General features: G+C 56.3%; 1 protein-coding gene across 1 annotated transcript in view; it reads right to left on the bottom strand.

The window, feature by feature from the left end:
- Positions 1–1,430: 1,430 nt before the first annotated feature.
- The window catches only part of wwox (WW domain containing oxidoreductase), a 101,898-nt gene continuing 91,575 nt past the window's right edge, over positions 1,431–11,753 (bottom strand). The window contains exon 9 of the mRNA XM_086162952.1: positions 1,431–2,659. Coding sequence (XP_086019078.1) covers positions 2,468–2,659 — 192 coding nt within the window. The 3' untranslated portion in view covers positions 1,431–2,467. The remainder of the gene's footprint in view (positions 2,660–11,753) is intronic.

Raw genomic sequence — 11,753 nt, 5'->3', positions numbered from 1 at the left:
ATCTGCAGACAGGGGCTAATAATGGCGCTCCGGCCCGGCCGCTCATTTTTCTTTGTGTTTGAAAGCGTTGACAGGAAGGAGGTCTTCCTCTCTTTCTCCTCCTCTCACAATGGCGGGTAAAATAACTCAGGGTTTACAAGGTCACGCCGTCTCGCAGCGAGGACGCGGAGCGGAGGCTCCGACGAAGACGGCGGAGAAGAGGTTGGGGACGGCGACCCGGAGCCATCTTGATCCGAACGGAATCCGTTCGGCCTCCGGGGAATTCCGTCGGAGCGGTCGGCGTGTCGCGGCTGCGGCGTCCGGGTGGAAAGATCCCGGCCGAGGTTCCTTCACGAGCACGAGGCCTTTCGCCGGAAGGAATAGAAACACACCCTCCTCAGAAGAAACACACCCGCCGCGGCACGTTTCCCTCGCAGGGGCACGGCCCGCCGTAAATAACACCGTGATCGGCTCCACGGCGCTGCTTAGCCGGATCTATCCATAGATTTAATGAAGATGTCATCCTCAGAAGGAGACGGAGAGAGAGAGAGAGGGAGAGAGGAAGAGGAAGGAAGAGAGGGAGAGGGGGAGGGGAGAGCAGGACTTTATTGGCGGCCGTAGTGAGATGGTAAATTTCCTCCAGGCAGATATTTATTGAGTTAGTGGAGTCTGGAGAGAGCTCTAACATTGATTGTGATCATTAAATATATCCGCTCAAAATGGCAACATGGCGTTGGCTCGGCCAGCGGCGCCACACCGAGGACCAATCAAATCAATCGGCTCATAATCGTTCTCCGAGAGCCGGAATTAATCAGGACGGGAATAAAAACAATCACGGAAAATGAAATGGCCTCGTAAACAATTAGAGCCCGAACCGGAGGAACCGGAGAAGCCGGAGGAGGCGGCGGCGTCGACGGGGAGGACCCAGGAGGACCCGTGTGATCCGGGTCTCGCCAGAAGGGTCACGGGATCAAGGTCCTTCTCGTGAGAGCCGTGCCTCCCTCTCCTCCTCCTCCGCTCAGAGGAAGTGTAGCTTATTGATTATCTATCAGATGGTTCCGATAGGGCCTGATTGATAGGATGGTGTTGGACAGCCGGGCCGGACCTTCCGCCTCTTCACACTTCGCGATAGATGAGCTTCCTGAGACTCTGAGGGACCGGCCTGGATCCAGAAGATGATCCGAAGCTTTGTGTGTGAGGGATCTGGTATAACCCGCTGCTGTGCGTGCATGTGTGTGTGTGTGTGTGTGTGCGCTGTCCAGGCTATGTGTCTCAGTGTGTGTGTGTGCGTGTGGCCACCGGATGTGAGTCAGAGAACAGACTGATGCAGGAACTGAGAAGCCATACAGGAGCATCTTCTTGTCCACGTGAGTGTGTGTGTTTATGCGTGTGTGTGTGCGTGTACGATCAGCACCGCGTGATCCGTGCACCAGCAAAGAGGAGAGGGTGGGTGAAGGAGAAGACTTTTATTCAGAGGGTCACCAGAGTGTCGGGGTTTGCATACATGAACGTTCCCTTAGAGACAGTCTTGTTCCCCTCCATGAGCAGCTCCCTGCAGAAACATCTCCCCCTGTTGGTCTGCTCAGCTCCTCGCCGCCTCCTCGGTGCCACGAAGAAGCCCCACGTCGCCGCGAGGGAAGTCTCACTGAACCCCGGTGTGTCTTGTGTTGTTGCAGATGTCACCATACTGGAATGCCGGTGTTTCAGGAGCGGCCCGAGGAACCCCAGGTGGCCACAAAGCACAATGTCTCAAAGCGTCCTGAGAGCGGCTCCGAGGAACCCCCACGTCCTCGGTCCACAGATCCACATCCGAAACCATCACGAGACAAATCCCGGCAGACCGAAACACCCGCATTCTCCCGATCCGCCCGACGCAGAATCAGAGACCCTCATTGAACTCAAAGACCTCCAAATTGCTAGAGATCAATGTGATTCAAATTCCAAGGTGAGAAGATGTGGCGTCCACGCCCCGTTAGCACAGGCCAGAAATCAGGATGCTGTAAATACTGTACAGAGCAGAGGGACGTTTAGAAGAAGTGTACATAGGACCACACCTCCAGCGTGTTTGTGCCCGACCCCCGACATCTCGCACCCCCCAGGAGACCCACATCTGCAGAGCGCTCGCGAGAGGACGGCGCCGAGCGGGGAACCGCACGCATTTTCCCGGAGCGGATCATCGGCGGGAGGACGGGTCGCGGAGGAGAAGGACGAGGACACGGGGTCACCAGAGGTCACGGACACCCGCGGCGAGGAGAACTAGGACCCTGGGATCTGCCCGCCCCCTCAGCCCCCACCCCCCTCGCCGTGATCCACACGGGGAAAACACTTCCAACTGTGTGTGTGTGTGTGTGTGTGTGTGACATCGCTCTGAGTGTCTCTCTCACACACACACACACACACACACGCACACGCACACCGGTGGTTTGAACGCTCTCCTGCACAGTGCAGTCTGAAGGTCTTCCCCTTCCCCCGTCCCCTCGGCTGTCCTTCAGAGGGCCTGGATGCCGGCCGTCCTCTCGGCCACCAGCCTCTCGCTGAGCTCCCAGAGGGCGGCGGCGGCGCCCTGGTCCTGCGCCGGCGTGGACGGCAGACAGCGGAAGCAGTTGTTGAAGTACATGCCGCCCAGGCCCTCCAGCTCCGGGGCCACGGCGCACAGAACCGTGGTGGCAGCGCCTTGTTGCTGTAGACACACAAACACAGGACCAAAGGATCAGGAGGAGGCGTTCCTCTGACACACACACACACACACACACACACACACACTCACATGCACACACACACACGGAAGATTTAAGACTCTACATGCTTCGCCCTCCCTCCCTCCTTGCCAGCCCCTTATGTACATATATTTATATACATATATTTATTTATTTAGTCCTATGCTGGGAGCCTGCAGGACCTCTGCCTACACAACACGCCACACACAGACACACACACACAAGTGTGTGTGTCTGTGTGTGTGTGCGTGTGTGCGTCGTACAGGACGTCTGCAGCAGCTCCTGCTGGGACGGGAATCGCCAGGGAAACCAGGACTTCTGTGAATATTGTAAAGGAATAGGTTTTAACGTCATGCGTATAAAAGTGTATATTTTCTACGGGTTCGGCCAGAATGATGCCAGTACGACTCCAACCATAGCCGACTGGTTGATAAGCAGTATTTTCACACACACACACACACACACACACACACACACACTATGGCGTCTTTTTGCGGCAAGTCTTCTCTGGCTCTGCGGTGAAGTAAAGTGTGAGGACGGCGTCTGGAGCCCAGAGGCCCTGCAGAAGACCTGCTAAATTCTCTAATACACCCTGACCTATCAGTGGGTAATTAGCGGGGATATTCTCCGACGGGAGGGAGAGAGGGAGAGCGAGGGGGAGAGAGAGAGATCCCTCTGACATTTGAAAATGAAAGTTGAAACGGCGGCAGAATAAACATGTCAAAGAGAATTACACACACAGCCCGCCGCTCCGAGAGGGATCTTTCATGTGGACTAAAAGCTGCTGTGACAGCTTTCCCCGCGCGTTCCGGGCTGGAGACGACTTCTGTGCGGCCACATGAAATGGCTCACCTCTTTATCTCCCGATGAGGGGGCGGGGGGAGGGCGAGGACGAGTGTTTAACACACAGCTCTGGCACAACTCTCCGCATGCAGCACTCCAACATGGCTGACGCACACAGACGTACATACGCTCCCGTAATAAGACGGCCACGGCGGGCGGCGGGCGGCGGCGGCGGCGGCGGCGGCGTCTGAAGCGGCTCCTGGAGCAGCTGTGAGCCTCCGCAGCCTTCATGCCTCTAAATATGCACAAAATGCAAATGCAGCAAACACAAAGTACACAGATACTAGATTCCAAGAAATATGTTTCTCATCAACAAGCTCAGAAGCGCCGCCCGCACAAACACACACACACACACACACACACACACACAGACACACAAACACATGTGCAGATACTCCTTCTAAGCTGTAAGTAAAGTTGTGCCAGGAGGAGCCCTGGTGTGTAACGTGGCAGCAGCAGATTGAGCGTGTTTGAAGTGCGGTGTGATGAGAGAGCTGGTAAACAGCAGATGAAACGCCGGCGGCGCTGCCCGTCTCACCTGCCAGCGGGCCGATAACTTCACCCACGTCACATGTCGCCGTATCAAAGACGGACAAATGCCAGGCAGTGTCTCCGACTCGCAGGTTGGGTTGAAGTCGCCCGGCGGCGCGGGGGCATCTGATGCAGCTGTCTGGAAGCCGAACGCCTTTTTAACTTGTTTGCGCGCGCCCACGTCTTCCGCGTTCACGGCTCCCGTCCCACCGGCTCATCCCGCTCGCTACTTGACCCCTGACCTCTGCGGGGGATAAGGCCGATGACATTAGGGAAATGGCACGCCGGGCCGCGCTTCCGATACACAACCGCACACGGTCCCACGTGCGTGCCGGCGCGTGTGCCCGCACGAAAACGGATCGCGGGGAAACATTCTGGAGGATCTGGATGAAATGCGACACCGCCCCCTTGCAGATGTTTCCGGCCCAGCTCAGAGACCCAGATCCCCCCGGAGGTCCTGATCCGGTCCGGCGGTCCGTCCCCACTTTTGTCAGAGCGGGATCAGGACTCTGACGTGTAATTGCAATACTCCCCTTTTGTGTTCCATCTATGAATGTACGTTTGCCTCTTGCTGTGCAACTGGCCTTTTCTGACTCGCCACCTGGTTCCACCCCCCCCCAAAAAAAAAAAAATATGGCATTAGCTTTTTACTATTGAATTATCTCCGGGGTAATAAGATTACGCGCATCCAGCTCTCCGACGCGAGGCCGTGCCCTCAAAGAGGGAAGCTAGCGGAGAGACTCTGCAGACTCCACGCAGCCGCTCCTCACTGCTCAGAGGGGCCGGAGAAGGAGGGACGCCCGAAATCAGCCCAAATTATCCCGACTAATAACAAGCCATGGAGGCGGCATCGAGATCCCAGGCGGTGCGGCGTGAGAGCGGAGCGAAGCGTCGGGGCTCCGGGACGACACCCGGGTCTTCCGTCCCCGCTGAGGCCGAGAGCGGCGGGCGTGTCCGGGAGACGTGACGTGTCGGCTATCGGTGTTTTGCCGTGTTCTGTTGTGTGTCTTGGTCATCCCAGTGGTTCTCAGCTGTCCCCGCTTCCTCTCACCCCCTTTGCATGTGACCCCCCCCCCCGTCCCGTCCGTAGTTCTACCGCTGACCCGCCCCCGCCGCCCCGGATCTGAACGAACCCAGTACTGTAGAGCAGTCTGTTTGGGCGCGTCCCTGTACAAACCCCTGTAAATACAAACGGCTATGCATGCTGAACTCCTAGCAATTCTTTCAGGTACTTTTATAATCCCCACATTCTCATATGGCATGTGCTGGAAAAAGAAAAAAAAAAAGAATAATAATATAAAAAGTAGAAAACAGAAAACGTGGAAATAAAAAATGTGTTGATAATATTGTCAGGCAATATCTTGGACGGTGTGTGTAGAGTCTTCCTGTTTCCTTACTCTTGTGGGTGGTTCTCTTCCTTTGCCTGTCCTTCTGTGTTTCTGCTCGCCATCCGGACGGCTTGGCGTTTGTGTGTCACGCGAGGGTTGAGGCGGAGCGGAAGGAGAGGGCGGCGCCGGGACGCCGTCTTCAGGGCCGGGCCGAGACCGCCTGGATACGCGGCACGTTTCCCGCTGGCGGCGCAAAGTTCCCTCCCCGAATTTGGCCCCTCCGATAAAGCCCGGCCTCGGTCTGACGACCGGCGTGTTGCCGGGGGAGACGGACCCGACCGTCCGCGCAAACGCCGCTCCCGTCCGTCCCGTGCGGGAGGGCCAAAGCATGCATCTCAACGTACGCCCCGGCCCGCGGCCCCCGATCCCCCCCGAGAAGGCTTTTTGCCTCAGCCCTCCGCGAGGCGAGGGGACGAGCGACCCTCCGGGCCGGGACGCCGCACCGACTGCGGCTCCGTTCCGGGAATGATTACTTTTCATTTTCTCCTTTTTCTTCTCTTTGTTTTTTCGTTTTTTTTTTTTCCAAATGTGATGTTCAAAGTAGATGGAGGTGTCTGATTTTTAATCTGTGCTAAAGATATTTTACATTTAATAAATAACCACTGAAATCACACCCACGCTGTCTTCCATGTGCACGGCTTGTTTTTTTTCCACCGTGTGTGAATAATAGAGACGATATGTTTGCATAAGGCGGAAACAACGCATCCTGATAGCATTAATAATAGAATTATAGCCTGAAGACGTGGTTAAGGTAAGTATGTTGTTATCTTCTGCATGTGTGTGTGTGTGTGTGTGTGTGTGTGTGTGTGTGTGAGCCTGTGCGAGCTGACAGCCCAGCTGAGCGTGCCGGGCCCAGCTGCAGGGGGAATCCTGGGCCTCACCTCCATTCAGCCTGGTCATTGGACCAGGAGGAGAGAAGATTAGCAGCTCAAGCACCTCTGACTGAACTTCAGAGAACCCCCCGACCACCCGACCCCCACCTGAGGCGGGCCAGAGGTCGAGGCGGACAAAGGAACCCGCCGGTTTCCTTAAAAGTCTGGTGCGATTCTAACAAAAGTTAGCAGAGAAGGGAGAAATCATCTCCGGCGTGGACGGCTAATGGCTCGGCGGAGGACGCCCGCCCTCCTCGTCACTGGATTAACCCCCCGATTCACCTGCTGCCGGCGGGCTGAGGGCTGCCGCCTCCTCCGGGGCAGCCGCCTCCCCCGGGAGAGACGACGGGATGGAGGAGACGCTTCTCCGAGTCCCGCCACATTCCCGTTTCTCCGCGGTGTCACGACACACCTCTTGGAGGCAGAGAGCGGCGCGATTACCCTCCCGCACCGGGTCTCTCTCTCCGCGGATCGGCCTCCCGCCGAATGCACGCCGACCCGAGGAAGCGGCGGCAGATGGGAAGCGAGGGATTACAGAAGGAGGGGGGGGGGGGGGGCAAGAGGGGAGGAAGGAGAGGAGACGAGGAGATGGGATGGCTGGGACGCGAGGCATCCAAGGGGAAAACGACTGGGAGCCAGAAGGACTTGCGCAGCGACTGTGAAACTATCTCATTTTTATCTCGCTAGCGGACTTCCGAAGTGATCCGCACAACCTAATTATTTTCCCCTAATAAAAGCAACATATGCTAAGACAATAAAAGGCCTTATTGGACACCTATTCATTAAAGAGGAGCAGTAAAAGGTGCAGGACTCGGGCGGCGGGATTAGCTTTTAAAAGTGCTCCTCTCCGGTCGGAGACGGCGTCCGTCTTCCTTTAACACGCCCATATGGGTGCGGAGGCGGCCATAAAACATCTGAATTATACATGAAGAGACCCGGCTGCTTTATCGGCTGTGAGGCGCCGCTCGCCGCTCACCTGGCCGCCCGCCGTACCTGGGCTCGGAGGGCGCGGGACCCGACGCGGGGCGGCTTCACGTCGCCGGAGGTCTATTCTGTTGATGTGAACCGTAACTTACCCCGACCGATGAGGTTACTGAGGAGCGTCCCGGTGTGTGTGTGTGTGTGTGTGTGTGTGCGCGCGGGACACGGCGAAGCCTTATTGGGCACGGCCAAGGGACTCCGAGTGTCAGTGTGTGTTTTATGATGAGCAGAGCGCTACGGCGCGTGTGTGTGTGTGTGTGTGTGTCAGTGTTTGAGTGTGTGATGAGCCGGTGTAATAGGGCCACACACAGGTGTGTACGCTCACCTCCCCACTGATGCGCCGGCTAATTGGTCTCCTGCGGCGACCTGACACACACACACACTCCCCCAAAAATACACACGCAACATTACGCGCGGCGGTGTTAGCCGCATCCATACACACACCGTGCAAATGTGCACGCTTGCAAACACACAGATGCCTATTTAAAAATAAACTCATTATTCCGGTGTTGGCAGAAAGTGAAGCACGAGACAGATCGCCGCTACTTTTCACACAGCTTCGCTCCGGGCCTGGAGCAGAGGAGGCTCGCAAACAAGACGCTCACTCCAGCACTTTGGACAAGTTCCTCCGCAACCGATGGGTTATTGCGTCTCGAGCGCTCGGGCGGCAACATCCGGCACTTCGTTGAATCCGAAACTAGCAAGGCCACAGCCCAGGACGACTTAGACGGTAGAGTCTAATCCAGATCCAAGCGTCTCCTGACACCTTCCATGCGAAGCAGGTCTGGACCGCACTCCTTTAGATGATCCGCACAAACCAAACATCCCCTGAGCGGCGAGCGCCTGGCAAAGTAGGACCTTCGGACGGATCCCGGCTCAACGTGGGCCGACCTTCCGGATGGCGACAGAAAGCGGGAGCGTGATGGAGAACGGGCCGTGGATCCAGCCGGAGCAGATGCGGTCCCATGGCGGCGCTGGTCGAGGAGCCCGATGAGTCCACGGGCCAGAGCCTCTCCGGCGCCGGGCGCTACCTTCCCCGCACCCGGACCGGGCCTCGTCTTCCGAACTCAAGGGGAAAACGTTGGCATTTAGCCGTTTCCTGTCACCTCCATCTCCTTCCTGTGCGCTGGAGGTCAGGTGAAGGTCACGAGAGGGAGGTCCTGTTGTGAACCAGGAGGCAGCGCTGGCCCATTAAACCCTCAGAGTAATGACATTAATTTGGCAGGAACGTGTCATTTTCACAGGAGAGCAACTGAGGAATTGTCACTACACGTGTGCGCGCACACACACACACTCACACTCACACAAACATGTCTTCTCTTTCAAGCGCACACACTTCCACACACACTGAACACGTCACAGGAGAGCAGCTAGCGGTAGCGTTATGGGAGTCTGCTAATGGGACAGATTAGCGTGCCCTTGGTCACCTTGGTTACAGGAGAGACCGGAGACTTCTACCCCCCCGACCCTCTCCTCCTCCTTCACCCTCTCATCCGCCATCCCTGTGTCTGTGAGGACATGGCTGAAGAATCCGCCGTGACCTCGCCACGAGAGGCTCCACGACGGCGACCGAATAAAGAAGAAATCGTAAAATGATGAATCATAAACAAAATGATTTTTAAATATAAAACACCAATCCACCACACGCACAATCACGTGCAGTCCGTACTTCACAGCCCGGGGTCAGCTGACAAACCGCGCAGCGCCAGGGGAGGCCCGTCACTACGGCAAGACTCGGTATGGTCACACACACACACACACACACACACAGAACCCTATTTACTGGCGAATAGATCCACAGGTATCTGTGTGTTTCAGTAGATCAGTATGAAAGTGTGCGTTCTGGAATGTTCATGTGACGATTGGTGTGCGCATCTATTCGTGTGTGTGTGTGTGTGTGTGTGTCCACACTGACCTCATCCTGGCACTCCTGACCGGATGAATGCGTGCTGCATAAATTAGTGTTGATGCCCTGCGCTGTAATTATGCTGCTGTCAGGATGGACTCTCCTCTCAAATTCATTTTAATAAACTTGGTCTCCAAGGTTACCGCCCGGGGGTCACCTTCGGTGTCAGCCCCTATGGATCGCACGCGCACACACACACACACATACACACACACACACACGAACTGAAAGCTGTGAGACTGTGGTCTGTGCACGGTAACACCCACCCCGACAGCTTGCATCCCCCGCCTCGCAAACACACACACACGTCCGGTCACCTCGCGGGGACGGAGAGACGGAGGCCGCCGAGCGGAGGAGAGGAAGGAGGAGAGAGTGGACCGGGAGAGGAGGAGCTGACCATCAATGGAGCGGAGGAGGAGGAGGAGGAGGAGAAGAAGGCGTAAGGGAGAGTGGGGAGGCTGAAGAGGGAATAAGAATGGGATGAAAGCAGCCGAAGGAAAAGGTGAGGGAGTGTCTCCTGGGCAGATGGCGGGGTGTGTTCTCATTTGTCCTGCTGCAGTGTGTGTGTGTACAAACACTCACCTCGGGGCAGAGCCCGCGCTCGCAACACGCTCGCAATTAGCCGCTAACACCGATCTGCGCACGCCGCCGCCGGAGACGTCCCGGGGCCGGCAAAGAGTTAAACACCGGCGCTCGGCGGCAGCACGGGCACGCGCACGGGCGGAGGATCACCTTCGGAGAGACTTCCCGTCCCTCCACGTGCACTCGGACAGCCACGCGCGCGGGCTCCCTGTGGGTGAGCTCCACGGCAGGGCGGTGTGTGCGTATGTGTGTATGTGTGCCCGCGCCATCTGCACGCTGCTTGTGTCTTCCGCGCACGGATGAGGTTTCAACAAGATCAACGCGGTTACCTGGAATCAGCTGCAGCCGAGGAGCTGCTTCCTCTAAAGCCTAGATGTTTGCAGGCCACGTTTGGTCCACCTCTGACCCCAGCAGGTCCTGGAAATCTTCAAACTGACTCCCCGAAGCCTCCATGAGGTCTCCCAGACCTACGCTATTATCTTCGGGAAGCATCGGAGGACTTTTCATGACAAGCGTTGCCTTTTCTGAGCTGGTTCTGGATGTGCCAGGTGCTTTCTGGAGGAAAGGTCAAGACCAGGTCCCTCCAGGAGCCCTGGCCTGCTGACACAAAGGGTAGGTTCCTGCAAAAACACGTCGGCTAGATGGCGGCGCGGACACCCGTGTCCACCCACCCGGTCGGGACCGATGGTGCTTTCGGGTTCGAACCCGAGGAACAAGGTGACGGGAATAACTAGGTTTTTCTGTTTCGCTGAAGCGAAAGCTTCTGATCTCTCAACAGCCGGGAGCCACCGGGGTCGGTTTCGAGTTTGGGTCGACCTGCCTTTGCAGTCTGGACCTCCACGCCAGCGGAGGAGCCTCCTTCGCAACCCTGCTCCCCGGCACAGCTTCTCTGGGGCGTCCCAGACACTCCGCCTCCTCTCCAGACATCTGTTTTCCGCATAGAAATACAACACCTCCAGATCTACTGCTAAAGACCAAGGTGATGAAGATGAAGATAAAACAGTGTGTGTGTGTGTTCTGTTCCACGCCAAACCGAAGGCCAAAGATTAGCTGTCTAACTTTGGCGGAATCCGGCGGATTCCTTCAGAAGGGGCGAGACAAACGGTGCTATTGTTTGGTGATTATGTGTTCCTGTCGGCCCGGGCCGCCGCGGCGTTCATCAAACACGGCGCTGCCCTGAAATGAATGCCTGCAATATGGTGCCAGTAAGAGTCGTACCGGCGGCTTTTCTGTCCCGCACTCTGATTTAATGGACGCCGTTGTTCCTCAGCTTTCAAACCGACACTGAGTCATCATTGGCGGAGGGCCGGCGAAGAACGAGACAAACATTCATGAAGCAAACGCATCCAGGACGGGAAGGCAGATCATCACACCTAAAACCATCAAACCTCGGACGCCAAACACTTACGGAACAACGACGAGTTCATTACAATCACCGCTTCATCAGAGGAGGCAGAGGGTGGTCTGGAGACCGAGAGGGTGACTGCTTGGATGTCTCTGCGTGACCTGTGAATGGCTGTATGTTTCAATGTGAGGCTCTGCGATTGGTCCAGACTGAACCTCTCACCCAATCACAGCTGGGATAGCCCCCCACAACCCTGACTGCATGATAATCGGTGTAGATGATGAAGGAATTACCGTAATTTCCGGACTTTTTTCACTTAAAGAACGGTGCGGCTAATATATGGATTTTTTTTGGGGGGGGGGGGGCTGGCGAGCATCACAACGCCAAAACATTTATCCTCGTCACATCGGACCGATGAAATGACCGGGAAATTCTGAGTCCGATCGACTCCAACACCGAATAATACGGCTTTGATGATTTTAGTGCGTAGGAGGAAGCCCAAGATAGCGATCGGCTAGCCGGTGCGGCTTACATTGAGGTGCGCTCAATAGTTCGGAAATTCCGGTAATATGTTAAATCATAACAGAGCCGGCCCAAAGACTACTTTGA

This window comes from Fistularia commersonii, chromosome 17 (genome assembly GCF_037954325.1).
Source record: "Fistularia commersonii isolate RoL2024-O1a breed Wild chromosome 17, RoL_Fcom_v1.0, whole genome shotgun sequence".
Classification (NCBI taxonomy): Eukaryota; Metazoa; Chordata; class Actinopteri; order Syngnathiformes; family Fistulariidae; genus Fistularia; species Fistularia commersonii.
The sequence above is the reverse complement of the archived record's forward strand: the minus strand, read 5'-3'. Positions and strand labels throughout refer to the sequence as shown.